Here is a 20,629-nt window from a genome sequence, read left to right on the forward strand (position 1 = left end):
TTTTCATGTCTTTTGCCAGCTTTACTCAAATTATTTAAATCATCAAAGCCATTCTTATTCCACACATTAATTTTATTTGAAACTAGTAGGCAAGGTGAACAAAACAATTTTTGCATTTTTATGCATTCACAAAGCCATTTTATGTTTTCATAAATTTTATCATGAAAATGTCAAACAAATTTTTTTGTTGACGTATTTATATTTAATTTAGGCATTGGTATTTCTCTTTTAATAATGTGTTCTTTTTCATTATATGGTCTTGAGCCAAAATTTTTAAAATAAATTTTCAATATCACAGTTAAATTCTGAATCGCTAGCCATGATATAAGGTCTAAAATTAAAAATAAAATTATAAAAACTTACTTGGTGAAATAAAATGTGTGGTGAATATACACANTAATGTGTTCTTTTTCATTATATGGTCTTGAGCCAAAATTTTTAAAATAAATTTTCAATATCACAGTTAAATTCTGAATCGCTAGCCATGATATAAGGGCTAAAATTAAAAATAAAATTATAAAAACTTACTTGGTGAAATAAAATGTGTGGTGAATATACACACCTGGTACAAAATATTCTTCAATTGTATGAATATACTTTTAAAGAAAATTATAATTAAATATAGCTTTGTAAAGAAATGTACATAAAAATGACAAAATAATCTTTACTTTTTAAATCTTAAAACAATCCACTTAGTCAAATAGCTCCCTACGAGTGGCTAATGGATAAAATCAGAGACAGTCCTGGTAGATGTGCAGTGTGTGCATGCACGCAGGCTGCCAAATCCTGAGGGTGCCGATACTGATCAATGTCAAATGTCTCTTTTGTTGCATCACTAGTATACCTCAAAGGATATGACAGGGTTGTTGTAAATTTTAAATGTTTCTCACCATAGCTGTAAAAATCTACATATGTTAAACTTAATAAATTGTCCATCATTTGTTTTCTAACTAATTCCTTTTAGGACCAGGTATCCATGGAAATTTCCAAAACTTACAACTTTACAGTCACTCTCATTGAACTGGAAAAATTTCTGTCTTTATTACATCTAAAATTATGAATAAATCAGTCACCACTGTACTCAGCTAGAGATTGGTTCAGTTAAGCTTTTGTTTAAATAAAATTCTGGCTCTTTCAGCAGGGTTTTATTTATGTCCCTAATTCCCTAATCTCTTAATTATTTAACTACTTCTTAAGTAGAAATAAGTTGAAACCGGTTACTTTGTACTTGAATATTTGTAGTATTGGGAAAGAAGTGGAAAGACAAATTTTTATGAGAACAATACACAAATCATAAATTTAAGGAATATAAATTCTAGGGCTATTTTCTGTACCTTGTGTATCTCATTCATTAAGTTTAGTTGTAAATGATGCTGCCAAAGCAAAAGTTAATTTTTTAACATTGTACAAGAATTGTACACTTTTTTCTGCATCCCCTTATAGATGGAACATACTAAATCATAATATCACTAGTTTAACATTGAAATCTGTAAGTAATACAAGATGGGGGAGCATAATAAAAGCAAAATAAATACAGTGGTACCTCAGGTTACGAACGCCCCAGCATACAAAATTTTCAGGATACGACATGAAATTCAAACATATTTTTGCTCCACGATACGAACAAAAACTCACCATACGACGTTACATTAGTTCGCATTTTTCATTTGTTTTTCTTACTACAGTTATTTTTTTAAATGTATTACTTGGCTTTAATTTGAGTATTTTTTTCACGTTGGAACGAATTATTTGGTTTTACATGTAATCGTATGGGAAAAGATGATCCACCTTACAACATTTTCATGATACAATCTCAGTTTCGGAACGGATTAATTTCGTATCCTGAGGTACCACTGTATATCAAATATTTTAATGGATTTTTTTAAACTCCTGTCAACTATATAGAATTATCATAAAAACATACCAGTAAACTCCTGTCAGTTGGGTTAAGTTATAAATCTACTCACGATTCACATAATGGGGTGAGGGCAGTCAAATATCTAGCAGGCAGGTGGCTAACAGCCCAGAACTGGTCCTGGATAGAATCATTGGAAGTGTTATAGGATACTTTGGTATGTAGCATCCACCAGCTAAACCATGTGAGGTTGGTGCTCTGTAAAGCACGTACACAAATGCATATAATCTGGCTGCTTTATACCATTCAAATATTTTTGCTGTGGAAGCTGTCCTGTGTTTGACAATACAATGCTTCCATTGTGAATATATGAATTTATATTCGAATATATAATAGCAATCTTATCATTTTTTCATATGTATAGAAATTTGTAATAAGACACATAATGCAGTTATCATAAAATATTAATTTTAAGTAATTCAAAGTATGTTAAAATATAAAAATAATCGCTCAATATGAATTTATATTTTAGAAAATACAAGGGAAGCAGCACTTCCACTGCTTCCAAGGACAGCATGCCACTGCAAATAATACCATTTCTTCTTTGGTCTGTGGGGTTTATTTAATACCTTCTCCTTGTTTAATCTCTGATAAAGTAAAACACATTCTCTTGAAGGTGTTGATAGTTGGTTATTCAATTTTCTTAATAGTAGTATTCTACAATCTGTTTCCTGTTTCTGCAATGTAAGCCAAGCCTTCACTACAGTTTGTTGGTTACATATTTTCTTGGCAAAGTACAAAAATATGGTCCAAATAATGTTAAAAAACTGTTTTGAGTTGGAATGCAATATGAGCCTTAAGTTTCACTATTGCATTCTCATTTGGGACATTTATCTCAGAATGTTGATGCCATAAATAAAGAGCATGGTGAAAGATTTAACCAAGAAATTAAAATCATGGAAGAATGATATCAAAAACATTGGATAAATGCATACTGGCAGATTTTATGCACCTCTGGAGTTTTTTCTTTTTTGATGGACAAGAAGATTACTGCTGGTCCATCAAAAAAGAAAAAACTCCAGAGGTGCATAAAAGAAAAGCAATGAGATGACCATTCAACAACAAAAGAGCACATTGTATGCTTACTGACTACATAATACTATATATATGTGTGTGTGTGTGTCTAATTTTTTTGTCCAAAACACTGAAAAATTTTAATAAATTTTGACTTATATAATTAAAATTACCATAGTTATTTTATTTTATAATAAACAAAACATTGATTGTCCAGGATGTTAATGCTGCTTTTAGCAAAATTTGTTAAATCTATTTTTGAAGTATATGCTGAATTTTTTGATTCTAACATATTTTGATTTTAGGGTCATCCATAAAAAATGTCATGCTATTTTTGATGAATTTAACTCTTCCCCTTCCCTTCTCCATCCCTTCTCACATGTCACATTTTTTCAACCCCCCCTTTAAATAATGTCACATCAGTTCTTTTTTTTTTTTTTTTTTAAAGAAAAGTACAACAATAAGAAAAGGAATTCAGTTAAAGAAATTTTATTTACAGTGTAAATATCAAGTAGCTTACTCCAAATTTTTTTTTCACTTCCATGCACTAGTTAAGTGTTCTTTTATTGAAACTATACCAAGAGATGGTACTTTAGTTTCTGTATGAACACTTTCAGAGAGATTTTCCATGTCAATAAATTCTTTGTCAATCCATTCAATGTCTTTGGCAGAGTCATATACAATCTTCACCATGTCTTCTTCTTGTACAATCTCCCTCTGCCTTATGGGTTTTTGCGAATGCAAATATACGAGGTAGAGATGGCGCCATAACTCTCGTTGCCGTCATCTCTACCTCGTATATTTGCATTCGCAAAAACCCATAAGAGCGTACAACAGTTACGGGCCGTGGTCTCCCTCTGCCTTCTTGTTCAAATGGTAACAAGTCCAAAAATTTTGAAATAAGATATTTTATGTACAATTTGTCATGTTGATCAAAATTTCATCTATACATCTTTGGCATTTTTATTCCCATGCAAATGCCAACAGTCAGTAGCAGCTCTAGGGGAGTTTTGCAGTATTGATACTGAGAGATGCTGAATAAAAGAGCAATTCATGCACAATTTTATTATACAAAATTCAACCGTAACTCAAAATGTATGTTTAGTAAGCAGTGACATCATGCTGCCCTAAACCCCTTGTCACAAATTGTCACATTTCTTAAACTTCCCATCTTCCAAAGAGTGTGACATTATTTATGGATAACCCCTTATATATAATTTGTTCATATTTGTAATCAGAGCAAAAAAATTTTAAGCAGTAGAAAAATTTGACAAATGAATTTTGTAATCTTCATTTTGTATCATTATATTCCATTTATCATTAGAATGCAAGTTTATATTTATTGTACTTAAATAATAGCATGTTTATGCATACTTAATTTGTTTTCTTCAGTATTCCGCAATTCAACTCTTGGTATTTCTGGTCCCAAGCATTCCAGAATATAATATTTTGCATTCTTGCTAAATATAGCATTATTATATAGACAACTTTTTCCAATATCACAAGTCAGACAGCTTACTTTTTTAGATATGTTTGCATTCATATCTGTTATGGAATACAAGTGCTGCTGCCCAATTTTGTTTGCAGAAGCAGCTAAATAGTATCTGTTAAAGAAAAATTAATTTTTATGTTGTTTATATTTACAAATTTTTAAAATTAATAATACTTATCAACTTACAATTTATGATTATTACTTTGATGAGTTATGATATCAATAACATCAAATTTCCCATTTGTAAGAACATCTTTTCGTTTACCCTAGAAGTACTTAATTATTAATATTTTTATATTCATATCTAAAATAGAATATGATTAATATACTAACATTTATATCCCACATTACGATATGAAAGTATCTTCCAGCTTCACCCTCTGGAATAGGCATTCGAACAAAATAATGGTTTTTATCACTGGTAAATAATGGAGGTCTGTATACATCTGATATCCATCCTCTCCCATTCATATCTTCTTGAACACTCTAATTTAATTGATGATAAAAATTTATGATATGAGTAAAAGCTACTTAAATATTAGCTTATCAGTTATTCTGTACTGAATTAACTAGGTTATGGTTAAGTAAGGTGTTGAAAAAATAACAAGAGATAAAGATGCCTTTAATTCTTTATTATAATTAAAAACAACTCAATAAGCCTGATTTTTGATTAAAGCTAGCATAGTGCTCTGTCACTTTGTTAAATGCTTTCTTTGTGTTGTGGTTGTAATAAATTTTAACAGATTATCGTTTGGTTTAATTCAGGTCAGGTTATATTTTGTACAATAAATTGCGCCACTTTCCGTTTTATGTTGGATACCACGTTTTTTTTATGTTAATGTACCTAGGCACACTGATTGGTAGAGGGATTGATGATGAATACAACCCATGACGTCAGATGTCAAGTGTTATAAATACTGGTCCTACTGGACACCTACTGTCTACCAGAGAACAACTAAGAAAGGCACAAGTTTTGTCGACTATAAGAGAATAACCAAAAAGTGTTTTTTTTTTTTTTTTAAGGGAATGAGAAATCCGTTCACATCCAAGGATAGTAGGATGAGATTGATGTGAAACTCATAGGCATCTTATATTACCAGGGAAAGGATATGTGTAAGACTTATTTCCTTTGTATGATTTCACAGTGACAAATTAATGTAGCACATGGGACAATATATATTTATATTATATTTATACAGCTATAAACAACTTCTGTATATGTTAATTATAATAATTAAGGATTAACTGATAGTCTTACGTATGAGAATCAATAAGCCTGTATGATCCAGAATTAAACTCATGTTATTGCCTCATCTGTATGAAAATATTGTAAAGTCCTTATTTGTTTCTTTGTTTGCCTGTTACCCTAGCTTCACACCCTGTATACCTAGGTATATCAGGGAATCAACACTAGATGATCTGCTGAATTATTGAGCTATGATTAGACTAAGTTAATAATTAAATATGAAATAATTTGACTATTTTATTGAGATTCAGATTATAAATGTATTCTGTTGCTTTTTTCTTAATTTGTAAACCAACTAAGTGATTTAGGCTTGATAGTGTTTCATCAGAACGTTTTTCATACCATAAGTTCATTTTATAAGAACAATAAATAAGACATACTGTATATACTAATGTATATATAGTGATGTAGCCATCACCAGCAGTTAAATGTTAATACTGTTGAAAATTCTTGTGGATATGTCAGATATATGTCTGATTATACAAGCACTATAGTCATCAGAAGTATTTCACCAGTGGTTAATTGTCAAAGCATTTGAATATCACTTGATAGATGCATCAGTTACAAGTATAACAACACCAGGGGTGGCAAACTGTGGCACGTAAGGAGAAATCATTTGGCATGTAACGTATCATATGATTTCAATTTATCATCTGGGTTTTTCAATCATCCATTTGATTTATCACCTGATCATCCTTTTTTTTTAATCAGCTTCTTTACAGTTATTCTAATTAAAGCATATTTGTTTAATTTCTTTAAATATCACTATTCAAATTCTAAAACTTTGGCATGCATAAACATCTTTAAAGTTAAATATGCTTACTATATGGCATGTATGCTCAAAAAGGTTTGCCACCCTGAACTATACTGTAGTATCAGATATATCCCACTAATAGGTGACTGTGAACTCATTTGAACATCACTTGAGAATGTATTCATTACACAAGTAATTATGTAATACTGAAAAGGAATGACTAATATGGTGTGATTCAAAATGCATTTATACTAGAGAGAGAGTAATAAAAAAATGTATCAGTGCTAGCATGGTTACTTGATTTGCTGCAGTTCTAGACAATTGACATTTGGAATGGACCTATACCAAAATCAGTTGGTTTACAAATTAAAAAAAAGCAACAGAATATATAAATAATTTGTCTAGAGCAGCAATTCCCAACCAGGACTACACATACCCCTTGGGTATGCTCTTGGTGGTTTAGGGATACATGAAAAAAATTAATAATGGCAGATGTACACTCATTGCCATAAAAATTAATGCACCAAGAAGGAGTTGTCAGAATTTAATGAAATTGTACATGTGTGAATGTAATGGTAATATAAATAAGTGATTACAAAATGAAAGCAAAAGGATCATTTATTGCAGGAAAAACTATAAATGAAAGGAGGTTCTAGTACTTTGTTGGGCCATCTCTAGCATGAATACAAGATATGATACAGGTGGGTATGCAGGCATACAGATGCTGCTTGGTGTCCTGTGGCATCTCAGTCCACAATTGCTATAAGTAATCCTCTAGTTCGATCAAACTCCTAGGCTGTCCAACTTGGCATCCCAGGTAATCCCAGACATGTTCAATTGGTGACAAATCAGATAACTGGGCAAGCCAGGGAAATATAAAAATGTGGCAGAGTCAGTCCTGTTACACTCTTGCTTTGTGTGGTCAAGAATTGTCCTGTTGAAAATGGCTCTTGGGAGCCCTGCCATGAGAGGCAACATGTGGCTGCAGGATGTTACTAACATACTGCTGGGCTGTCATGGTCCCTTGGATCATTACTAGAGGTAACTGGCTATCACATGTGATGGCATCCTAGACCATTACACCAGCTGTGGGATCAATGTGCCTTTCCAAAGTGTAGGCAGGATTGAGGCATTTACCATGGAGCCACCAGACACAAACACAGCTGTCTTCAGTGCCCAAACTAAATCTGGATTTGTCACTGTAGATAACCCAGTTCCATTCTATTGCGATCCAATCCCATCATGAGTAACACCACTGCAAATGGAGATGACAGCAAGTAACTGTCAATGGCAGCACACATAATGGTCACTACAATATCAAATGTTTCTCACCCAGGTGCCTTGAAATGGTACAGACAGACACAGAGGCCTGTAATAATGATGCCACCTATGTCCAGATAGTGGACAATGATACAGTTGGCTGTGTGTTGTGTGTGTGTGTGTGCTCGTTGGAGGACCACATGGTCCTCTGAGCTAATGGTCTGCCAAAAGTGTCCCTGAACTGTCTCTCATCCACTGGTCAAACACTTCCAACTTGCCTAGTGATGGGCTGTTTGGCAAAATGAACATCTGGCTTCTCTAAACCCAATGATCCTTCCCCTCTCAAACTTGGTTAGTTGTTCATTGGTTAGTTGGTCTTTGATTGCAACATAAACTAACCTCTCTCACAACTCTCATTCTGAGCCTTCAATAAACATCTATACTGATGGGTCAAAAAGTGATAATAATGTGGGCTGCAGCTTTGTCACCTATCAGAACAAGATGGCGATCTTTCATCACAGGGCCCGCTTGCATGGCAGCTGCTCTGTCTTCCAGTCGGAGCTGCATGCCATCAAGTTGGCCATTAAGTGGTGCACCATGAACTACCATAACTTGAACGTCACACTCCATTCGGACAGTAACTCTGCTATTTCCCTCCTTCGTCGCAAGAATCTCCACCCCATCACACAAGAAATCCATGAGGCCGTCAAATACACTGATAATTCTATCAGTATTATCTGGGTACAAGCCCACTAGGGCAACACTGGGAATGAGCGGGCAGATGCCCTGGCCAAATCTGCGGCCACTGACGAAACTTTACCAATAGACTACAGCAAATTTAACCTACATACTATCAAAAAGCTACTATGGACTGATCTTCACACCAACTGGCAAAACGACTGGGACTTAAATCAAAATATTACATATAAATTTTTTCTGGATATTTCTGCAATATATGCTTATAGATGGATCACACCCAACTTTCAGTTAATGCAATTTCTGACCAACCACGGCCGCTTTCACTCGTACCTTAAGCATTTCGTCAACCCACAAAACAGTGGCCTCTGCCCTATTTGTAATATGCAGGATGGCAGCCTCCATTACATTCTAGACCAGGGGTGTCCAACCCGCGGCCTGCGGGCCGCATGCGGCCCAAGGCAAGTTCCAATGCGGCCCAATAAACGTGTAAACAAAACCGACAAAAATGTTTTAATTTTTTTATTATTTATCCATTTCAACGGCATAAACTCAAAAAAAAGTTTAACAAAGCCGTAAACCTTTATTCGTATTTTATTCTTGAGTGGAAAGGAAATATTTTCAAATACTTAGAAATGTGTGAATGAGGAAGGATTACTAAATGAAGCTGGAGTTGTGACTCAAAGGATTATAGACCCAAATTTGGGAAAAGGAGGGAGCGATGAGAAAAAACAAAAGATGTAGTAGAGAAAGGTTAAATAGATCTTCTGTTGACCCTTAATTTTCCAACCTTTCTCACTTTTTTATCTTTTATCCTTTCTCTCCTTTCCCTGAACTTGGGTCTATAATCCTTTGATTCACAACTACAGCTTTATTTAGTATTTTTTCCAACGTTGCAAGATTTGGCTACATTGCGCCATATGTGGCTACTTTGTTTTGTTTGACGTAAAAAATCATTTAGCGCTTTGGCTACTTTTTGGGCTACATATTATTTATAATTATATTAGTTGAATAAAAATGCACTTTAAAATGGTGTTTCGTCGCTTTTTATTAATTAGAGAATCAAATAAAACAAATATTTGTGGTTTTCAAATAAATTTCCGTTTGTCTCTTTTATAATAAATGAATTTATCTATTTCTAAGTAAAAATTGAAAGTGTCTGTAGAAGTAATTTTTAAAATATCCTTTTTCTTGATAAAGTTTTAATACTTATTATTATAATCTAGACATGTTAATCCTTAAATATACTTGTATATTGGGCCACAAGTATATATTATATGTACTTGTGGCCCAAAACTCCTTGACTTCTTCCAATGCGGCCCAGAGAAACAAAAAGGTTGGACACCCCTGTTCTAGACTGTGCCATGTTGGAGCCTGAGAGATCACAGCTTCGCATCCTCATCAACCACAAGCATGGCCACTGGCCAAAAAATAATCACGAATTTTTGAATGACCTGATAAACAATATGGACACCTTCAACCAATTTGTACAACTCATCTACCAGTACAACAGGAGGGCAGGGTGCCCCATTGTTATGTAGTGCGTTTTTCGTGAGCGATTCGACTGTCTTTTTTGGCGCTTTTCACCTGTGTTCTGGTCAGCTAGCTCTTTTGTAACGCCTTATTTACATTTCCACGGGGAAGCAGAGTTGCACCTTCCCGAGGTCCTGCCCGTAAGTAACCCGAAAGGGTGAAACGAAGCAACTCCTGCGTCTTTTAGCAAACATACAAACAGTCCTCTTCAGGACTATGGCCAAAAGGCCATACGTCTCCGAATCGGAAGACGAGGTGTCTTCCCAAGGAGAAATGGAACTGGTTGAAGAAGATGAGAGAGTGAAGATAGCAGAAAGCATCCGCGAAGAAGTTAAAAATTACATGACCGAGAATCACAAGTGTAAACTCGGAACAGGTGAACACATTTCTTATGTATGTGGTCAAATAGACAGACTTATTGAACTTCTAAGACAGAAGCCAACTAATCAGCTGCAAGATGCAGTAGAAAGTTTACATAAGAAGATAGATAGTTCTACAGTCAAAAGAAAGCACTAGGCCAAGCTATGCCCAGGTTACAGCACAGAAAATCACAAGACGAAGAAAGGAAATACTCCTGGTGGATCCAGAGAATGATAACACAGATGCTGAAAACACCAAACAGAAGCTAAAGAAGAACATAAATCCCAAAGAAATGGGAATAGGAATACAAGCCGTCCGCAAACTTAAGAGAGGAGGAGTAGCGATTGAAGTGGGATCAGCAGAAGAAAAGAACAAGCTTAAGGAAGTTATAGAATCAAAAATCGGATTAAAGACAAGAGAACCTTTTAAAAGAAAGCCACGCATCGTCTTATATGGAGTAGGAACAGAGGTGTCCAGAGAGGAAATTCTCGAGTGTCTATATGAACAAAATGAGATTATCAATAGCAACATGACGGAAACTGAGTTTCGCAATAAAGTAGAAGTGAGATTCCAATTTGGAAGTAAAGGCAAGCAATCAACCAATTGGGTAATTCAAGTGAGCCCTGACGTAAGAAGACTTATACTGAAAGTAAAGAAAATCAACCTGGGCTGGTCCAGGTGTGGAGCAGAAGATCACATATCCGTAACACAATGTTTCCAATGCTGCCGCATTGGACATATTGCAAAAGATTGTCAAGAAAAAGGGTCTATTTGTAGCCAATGTGGCCAGAGCCACAAATATAAAGACTGTACGCACAAAGAAAAAGCAGAGTGCGTGAATTGCAAGAGGGAAAAAATTAAAGATTTTAAACATAACGCTTGCTCAAAGAATTGTCCACTGATACAGAAAGTCAGAAAAATGTTGATCGCTAAGACCGACTATGGGGAGTGATCCCATTGAGACTGTGAATGATAGAATGTTAAAAATAGTACAAGTGAATGTGCAAAGGTCAATCAGTGGAACATCAGCACTTTGTAAAACACTTGAAAGAGTGGATATGGCTATTGTACAAGAGCCATATTGCCAAAGAGGAGTGCCAGCATGCCTAAGGACAATATATAAAACACTTTTTAACAGGGACTTTCACCCATCTACTGCCATCATAATAAGCAATCCAAACGTCCCGGCGATTTTTCATTCAGAGGAGAGTAACCAATACTTAACCTGCCTTGAAGTTGGAAATGGCCTCGATAACTACTTTTTTTATATCTGCCTACAGCCCAAGAACAAATGACTTAAATCCTATTTTACACCAATTGGATGTACTTGTTAAACGCTTTAAGCATAAACACATCATCATTTGTGGTAATCTAAACGCGCATTCGGAGTTGTGGGGAGACCCGAACAACGATGAAAGAGTGAGCCAAATAATTGAATTTATAAGCGCCAATGGCCTATATTTATTAAACCAACCTGACTCTTTACCAACTTTCGTTGCTGCTACCGGTCAGAGTTGGATTGACCTGACCATGTGCAACGGTAAGGCCTTAAATAAAATAATGTCTTGGCAGGTATCACCACTATGCAGTCTTAGCGACCATAGTTATATATTCTTTGAAGTCGGTGTTAACAAGGGAATGATAGGTGAAGATAGTAAGCAATTTGCCATAAGCAGAGCGAACTGGCCATTATTTAAATCAAAAATGGAAGGAGTGATGAACATAGAAAACCTACAGAAATGCTACAACAAGAGTTTGACAGAGCAAACGATCATGGAATTCAATGAGAATCTACTACAAGCCTGCAGAGACAGCATCCCCAAGAAAAAGAAAACTCAAAAAGCAATGCCATGGTGGTCAGAGGAATTGACANTAACTTAGCCTAATCATAGTCTGATGATTTGGCAGAAAGCCTGACTTTATTATAAGATATTTATATTATAAAGTGATAACTGTCTAAATTGGAACCTGAATACACTGAAAACCTTCCAAAATGGAAAAATTACTTGATATGGAATGACTTTCTATGTTAAATTCTACTATAAGTCAGAAACTTGCCTAACATGAAAACAGAGGAGGTTTTTCATTATGAAGAATGGCCTAGCCCTAGATAAATGAGAAAATTAAGATGCCACTTTTAGACAAGTAAGTAAAATCTTCAGATATAATGGTCATTTGACAAACTGTACTTCCAAAATTATTTCAAATCTTGTCAGAGAAATGAAGGTCATATGATAAGGAGACATATGGACTGAGGGCTACAAGATGTGGAGCTGAAAATTTTCTGGGGGCCTGGAGAAAACTTAGAGGCCTGTAATAGTTCCTGTTTGTATAAATTATTGTTATGTTTACTAGCAAAAAATAAAATCTTTACAGCTGCATTTTATTAATAAAGGAACATTCCATGTATTTCATTTATTCAAAGAAAAAATAGCAAGAGATTTGTAAAAAAGTAAAAGGGGTCTACTCTCCTCCCAGGTCCCATATAAGCTCTCAACATGTGAAGAGCTTATATGGATCTCATGAGCTTGGTTTGATAGGGCCGTCACGACAGCCATGTACAGGTCAAGATCTGTGTTGGAATTAACCAGGATTTTGGAATCGAACACTTGTAAGAATCAAGTTCTCAAGAACAAGCAATGAATTTAATTTGTAGAATAAGTTAACACATGTTGCCGTTTTTCCTTGTACAGAGTAGTTAGCAACTAACTAGTACAAAGTGTTCAAAAACAAGTTGAGTAACTTGTTGAATTACAAACTTAACTTTAATAACTTTGTATTTTGAATTCCAGTTGTAATAGATTGTAAAAATTTTAATAAAATATTTTTTAGAAGTGTTTCTTTGAAATAATACAGTATTTTTACAAACATTGCCAACAGAATCAAAATATTCTACATTTTCTTTGACTGATGTCTTTCAAAAATGAAGAAAATGAATGAAAGTGTCTTATTAAGCCTCTGCCTTAAAAGGTTTTAAGAAATCTCTAAATCATCATAATTGAAACATCTTTAGCATGTTTATAGGTGAAACATTATGATGTCCTTCAGACATTTTGAGGCCATCTGTTGGAAAATATAGGATTGTCATAAGATGTCATAATACTCAGAGTCTGACATCTTTTGAAGTCATAAGAATGAACTGTACTGTACATGTAAATTAGAATTAAAAAAGTTTGGTAAATGAGAATTTGTTATAGTAATGCTTATGAAATGTTAAAAATTTCACATTAAATTATTTATTAACATAATTTACAAATAAAACTCACTTTTATGCAGTTCCATTTCTGATTTTCATAGCAAATACTAATTACTGATGAATTCTGAAGTCTACGTAACCAAGTTATAGATAATCTATTGTCATCAACCCAGTTCACGGATGTAAAGTAATATCTAGAATAGTTTAGAAAATTTATTTTTATTAATTTAAATTTAAAAAATTTCAATTAAGTATAAAAGCACTTTAACATTTTAATAAAGATTTTATAGCATATTTAAAAAACTTCTAATGTAGAATTAATTTTATTGCTAAGTGCATAAAGTATATATTAACAAATATCAGCTATCAAATTCATGACAAAAAATATTTATTTAAATATACATTGTAAAAAGTTTGTGTGTTCACTGTATTATTAAAAATTTATTAACACAAATTCCCGTAATAAGGTCATCAAAATACATCTAAACTCAATGGATGTAAAATGATCCTGTTTTCAAGAGTCTTTTGAATATAGAAGTAAACTATTGGTAATTTATACATTTTGCTATATTCTGTCAGTTCTAATACATACTCTTGCAATATAAAAACATAAAAATACTTTAAGAATAATATAGAAATATATTTCTGCTTTTATAATTTCTTCAATTAATTAGTTCTTGGAAAATCATTGTTAAGCAAGCTATTATTGTATGATGAGTAGCCCTTCTTAAGTTGAAGTTTTTGGTTTAGTCTCTTTTAGGTTGAGAGTTTTTTTCAGGTTCAATATCATAAATTAAGTTTCTTTCTGAAAATATAATTTTAACTATATAACATCATATAGAGAGATGGCCAACAAAAATATAGCACTATACAATGATAATAGAGAACTTAAACCAGTTGTAAAGAGAAATTGTATATTTCTTCATCATTTAGCTTTTAGTCAGTTGTTAATCTTACTATGTTGTGAAAAGTAGTAATAAAAAAAAAGAATGTAAATATTTAACAGTCCTTGCTTCATCTCTCTTATTTCCATATTCTCTATTTTTTTTTTTTTTTCTTTTCAATTTTCCTTTCCTTCTACATTAAGAAAGAAGAAATGAAAATAGTAAACAAAGTTAAATTTTTAGGAATAATATTTACACCTAATTTATCATTTGAGAAACATTATAAGAGTACAATAACCAAGGCAAAAAACTTTACAAAATAATACTACTAGATTATTAATTAAGTCAAAATGAAGAACATGCAAATTCAATTTCAACTTTTCAATTCAATTGTTATGAATTCAATGGGATATGCTTCCCCAATTTGGAGCATAGGTAAATTTGATGAATTAGAAAAAATACAAAATATATTCATTTGTAGAATATTCCAATTGGAATACAATATCGTAGGCAGTGCACTACGATTAAAACTTAATAGATATAAACTAAATACAATATTGATAAAAAGATATATTAATTGGCTACAAAAAATAATAACTTCTGGAGACTTAACAATGAAAATACTGTATTTACTATATGATAAATCAGGAGATATGGACTTAAAACGTAACTGGATAGTACAACTATCAAAGATTTTAAATACATATGGATTTTCTATGGAATTATTTTTGGATCAGACTAACAGTTTTGAACAACAAAGTAAGCTATTAATACATAGAGTAATGGAATATTCCATCGTACAAGATATCGAAGACATTCAAAAAAGAAAAAACAGTAATCGGTATAAAATAATTTTAAACTATCCATTAATCAATGATTATATGCTAACAAATCTTGCATTTAATGTTAAAAAATTCTTTATACAATTAAGATTAAATCAAAATGGAATAATGCTAGGAAATAAATACAAAGAATATTTGCAATCCAAATGCTCAAATTGTAGTATACCATTATCAAAAATACACATTTTTAGTGAATGCGACAATGAAAACTAAAATGATCAAAGTTCTGAAATTAAGCAGATAGCCAACTGTACGAATGAAATTGATATGTACAAGATATTGAACAGAGCAAATGTTAACACTATCTTTAATCTTTATAACTATATGAGGAAATTTTTCAAATAATAAATGGTTATTCAAGAACTAAAACTGAAATATATGTTAGATACTAAGATATAAATTTTATGTTAAGTTATTGATTGTAAAGTTACAATAATTTATGTTAAAATAGCACGTCCCTGTAACAGGCGAATGCCTAATACGTTAAATAAATTTGTTGATGTTGAAAAAATTTCCTTTTTTTTTTTATTTTTTGGATTTTCTTCAGTTGGTAGAAAAGATTAATGAGGAATTAAAAAGATTAAGAAGAGCAGATTAAAGGACACACAACACAAAACCAAAACCAGCACTGTGAAAAAAATTTACTAATGTTTTTGTCTATATAAAAATAGACATCATCAGGTAAAAACAATATAGAACAAAACAGCTAACAAAAATCAAATGCTTTTTTTCAGATGTTCCAACTGATTACAGTATGTAATTAGAATACATTGCGTTTAAAATTTATATGTTATGTTCGGGAAATAATTTCAAAATATGTATATTATTTAAATGATAAACGAATAAATAATCAATTAATTTCTCATTAATGTTCTTGGAAAGTTAAAGGACTTCTGAGATCAGAAAGAAATAAGATACTGAAGATTTCTATATGATGGCAGAACGAATAATTGTTCCAGATGAGGAGTTAAGGTAATGTTAACTAGTAGTCCATTTAAAAAGGAAGAAAATGGACCAAGATATAGTGATTATTAGGGAGGTAGAAATCCTATTACTGAAAATCTTGATTTCAGGGTTGGAAGAAGTAGACAGAAAGCAAATGAAAAGGCTGATGGCAAAGAAAATTCAAAATAAAAGAATAAAATTATTTAAAATTGTTTTCTTGGTAAAGGTTTTCACAGAGTCTTGAATTCAAAAATATTTTTATGCTTTGTTGCAAATTTAGTTTCATTTTAATTATTCATATTTTGATATTTCATTATTTTTAACATGTTTTAAAAAATCTACACCTTAAATATCTCCATCAAATACTATTTAATGCACAAAAACATTTTCAGTCCAGTTTATGAATCATCCTTAGTTTTAGAACATACAACAGTAATTAAACATACAAACTTTAAATGAAATAAAACAAGTACAGTTTAAATTTACAAATAAAAATATAAATGATGGAGAATAAAAATAAAATAAACAACATAAAACAAAATTTAAATATAAAAGACAAAATGCAAAGGCTAATAACAATACATATATATATATATATATACATACTTTGTTAACAATAAAAATAAGATGGGAAAAAAAAACATTAACCAAACTAAGCTAGACTTTGTAAATTGATTTCCACACATTCTTTATCTAATGCTGGACTCTCATTTTTTGGAGAATATCCACTCCTAGATCCATTCAACTTTCTTCTGTTGTATGAATGAGAGAATTTCCCTGTTTCTATTTCTTTGTCCTCTATTTTCACCCTCATGAAAAATGACACTATGCCACTAGCTTATAGAATCTAACTGTACTGTTGCTAATACAGTAGCAGAGCCGGTCCTACCATAGGGCGAATGGAGCAGCCTCAGCGGTAAAGAAAATTAAAGGGTATAAATTAGGGGCAACCAATGGGGGTGCCATAATAGGATCTTGCTCCATCCTAAAACTTGCCTCGAGTTGGCACTGTACAGTAGCACATCATTATATCACTGATTCAGACATATCGTGCTTTTTTGGTCCCCCAAATTTTAAAAACACTTGAGTCAATACATTTTAAATCATCAATTACCATTGAATTACTTTTTGCAACAAAATATGTATGGTATTTTATTCCTATCATTGTCCATGAAACTATCACTGCAGGTGAAACAATAAATTCATCAAGATCTAAATAAGCAAAACAGGTGGACAGATCAATTATCATTTATATTTCCTTTTGATATTAATTAAAAGTTGTTTATTTATTGGTTTTAAGTACTGTCAATTCACATAAAGATGTGAAATTTCAAATTCACTGCATAATGTATAAGGAAAAGATTTCTTTACTTTTGAATGAAAAATTCTAAAATTTTTATACAGTAGTAACTTTATTTTGGTTTTTAGAGAATTTTTACTCTAATTTTATGTTTTGATGCTCTAAGTTCAATATTTATTTTTTAAATTTTCAATTACTGTACAGTATTTATAATTTTTATTGAAAAATATAAATTACACAAATTTTTAATAAGCAATTTATTATGAAATATAGCACTGTATAATAAAATTGCAACTGATATTTTGTTTTTATATCTACAGTATTTGTCTTTAATGTCACTGCTAAAGAAACAATAATGCTAAATGGAGGTGTTCACACACACACACTATATATATTATATTATATTATATTATATATTACATATTATATATTAATATATTATATATATTATAAATGTAAACAAACTTACGAATCTACATAATCTTCAGGAGGAGTAATTTTCTGTAAAGGTGGATTCGTTGTAGAAAGATCAATGACAAATAAAGTAACTGTTGGATTTGTTTTTCCTGGCTAGAATAAAAAAAAAAATATACTAGTAATTTATCCACAAAATTTGTTGATTATATTTAATTATAATTAAACTAAATTACCTTTGGATATCTCAAGTTTATAGGAGTAGGATAAACATTATTGAAATCTTTATATGAACCATACATTTGATATGTCATGATATCTACATTTGTATCATTAAATAAAGCAAAACAAATTTTGTTCCCACTGTCTGACCACCAAATAGCATTGTTACTTGATAAAATTTCCTCTAAAAGAAAATAATAAAATATTTTCTATTTGAATAATTTATAAAAACACAAAATATATTATTAAATCCCTAAAAATATACTTTTAATATTTATTATTACCTTCATAAACCCAATCAGGTATTCCATTAAAGATTTCACCATCTTTTCCTGTATTTGTGAGTTGCCAAGGGCTTGGTTCCAATGTTATTTGTGGTATATAGTAAATATCATTATTATATACATATATCTGGAAAAATAATTCAATACTTTATAAATAAAAAAATCCAATAACTTATTTTTTTCTTGATAAAATCTATATTTTATAAGTAAATAAGTCATAGAATATCAAATATATGACTTACTAATTGACTACCACTAGGTCCCCAAGATGCATATTGAAGTTCTATGGCAGGTGTTTTGGATAGAAGTGGAAAAACATGCCTAAATGCATTAATAAATAAATAAAGATATTTATTATCTATATTTATATAACTACATAATTAAAATATTTATTATCTATAATGTATTTTATAGTTACCCATCTGTCAAATCATATACAAGATATTGTGCTTTGTAGGAATGCCTATATTCCTAGAAATAGAAATAAAGAAATATTTTTTAAATTTGAAAATATGATTTTAGAATAAAAGCTAATATTTATACAGAATGACCATAAAATTTGGAAACATATATGACAATATTTTATTTCTCTGTCATTCATTCCAATTTTGCACAGTGCATTGAACATATCATGTCTTGTAACGCAATATCAATAAATAATTTATGTATATTCATTTATTGTTTTCAGACTTTATGGCTTCCTTGTATAGCTATTGAAAGTCAGTTATTTAGATGCATTGACAAACTTAACTTTAAGATACTTTACATGCTATTATGGTAGAATGTAACATATTGAAGATGGTTGAACAATTATGCTAAACATGTAATTAATAATTAATATGTAAATTTTCGACTATAAATTCGACTATCTTCTATTATCAGACTTATTATACTGGTTTTACAGATAATATTACAAAGATTATAAGTCCTGATAATAGAAGATAGTCAAATTTATAGTAGAAAATTTACATATTAATAAGGAAAAAAAGGACATTGAGGCAATTTAATTAAATGTAATTAATAAGTTAATACTTGTTCACTGGAAATTATTCATGCATAACTGACTGTTTTAAGAGTAAGATGATTGTTGTTTTTACATATTCTATGGTATGGTACAAATCATAGTTTGTAAACTATAGTATTCTTTCTGTGTGAAAGTTTTAACATTGATTACTTAAAATTATGATATTACTATCTGTTTAAAGCAAATGAAACAATAAGAAAGAAGATCATATAGTTTATTGCACTAAAATAACTTCAAATATAAAAATTTATAGTTGACTATCATAAGCATATGTGCATGAATAGAGATTCATGCACATATGCTCTTTCAGAATGTCTCTTATGATCTGTAACTTTGTAGATATTCTGCAAATGTATATGAATATACTGTGTATGTTGTTATGTGGCATTGAGTTGACACTGACTCCTGGTGACCTGATGGATAAGGTGCCTCCAAAGTATTCTATTCTTTATAAGGTTTGTCAGTTCATGCAAGAATATACCAGTGACCTGCTTTGTCTGGTCTATCCATCTGATTCCTTGTCAACCTCTCCTGTGGCTTCTTCTCAAGCATGATTTTTCTTTCTAGTCCATCATGAGCCTGCATCACATGGCCAAAAAAAGTCAGTCTCTGCTTAAGAAGTATGGCCTTAAGAGACATCTCAGACTTGATGGTTTCTAGGATTGAGATATTTATTTACTTTGCTGTCCATGGTATCCTTAGGAGTATTCTCCAATCCCATACCTTAAAGGAATCCAATTTCTTCTGCTCAAACTTTCTGAGAGTGTAGCTTTTGTATCCATACATGACAATAGAGAAGACAAGAGATCTTACTAGTCTAATCTTAGTCTTAATTGTCACATCCTTGTCCTTTATGGTAGGTTGAAGGTATGACATGGCTTTTTTTTGTTAGCAAGATTCTTCTCTTAAGCTCCTCTGTGCACTACCATCTCTGGTGATTATGACTCCAAATAATACCATCCTGTCCACAACTTCAATTATTTCACAAAACTGTGAAGTGGTCCTGTTGACATTACTTTTGTTTTCTATATGTTCAAAAATGTTCTTAGTAATAAAGTATATGTTTGTAATATAATCTTTCATAAATATCTAAGTATTATTGATCTTTTATAAACTTTGAAATTTTACATAATTGTTAAGAAGAATAAAAGGAAACTCAAAACTATTTGTTATTAAAGAAGCCAAAGATAAAATTTATTAGGAACATTTTTTTGGCCTACTGTTTGGACAGCTAACTACACACCCACT

At 31.5% G+C, this 20,629-nt stretch overlaps 1 protein-coding gene across 1 annotated transcript in view; it reads right to left on the reverse strand.

The window, feature by feature from the left end:
• The window catches only part of LOC111632531 (dipeptidyl peptidase 4-like), a 36,674-nt gene extending 16,572 nt beyond the window's left edge, over nt 1-20,102 (reverse strand). Inside the window, exons 1-10 of the mRNA XM_023376973.1 lie at nt 20,061-20,102; nt 18,776-18,828; nt 18,600-18,678; nt 18,358-18,484; nt 18,088-18,257; nt 17,907-18,007; nt 13,537-13,660; nt 4,755-4,907; nt 4,608-4,687; nt 4,304-4,533 (exon numbers count right to left, since the gene is read on the reverse strand). Coding sequence (XP_023232741.1) covers nt 4,304-4,533; nt 4,608-4,687; nt 4,755-4,907; nt 13,537-13,660; nt 17,907-18,007; nt 18,088-18,257; nt 18,358-18,484; nt 18,600-18,678; nt 18,776-18,828; nt 20,061-20,102 — 1,159 coding nt within the window. The remainder of the gene's footprint in view (nt 1-4,303; nt 4,534-4,607; nt 4,688-4,754; nt 4,908-13,536; nt 13,661-17,906; nt 18,008-18,087; nt 18,258-18,357; nt 18,485-18,599; nt 18,679-18,775; nt 18,829-20,060) is intronic.
• Nucleotides 20,103-20,629: the final 527 nt, after the last annotated feature.

The sequence above is a fragment of the Centruroides sculpturatus genome, unplaced genomic scaffold, assembly GCF_000671375.1.
Source record: "Centruroides sculpturatus isolate CEXI.00-Female unplaced genomic scaffold, Cexi_2.0 scaffold714, whole genome shotgun sequence".
Lineage (NCBI taxonomy): Eukaryota > Metazoa > Arthropoda > Arachnida > Scorpiones > Buthidae > Centruroides > Centruroides sculpturatus.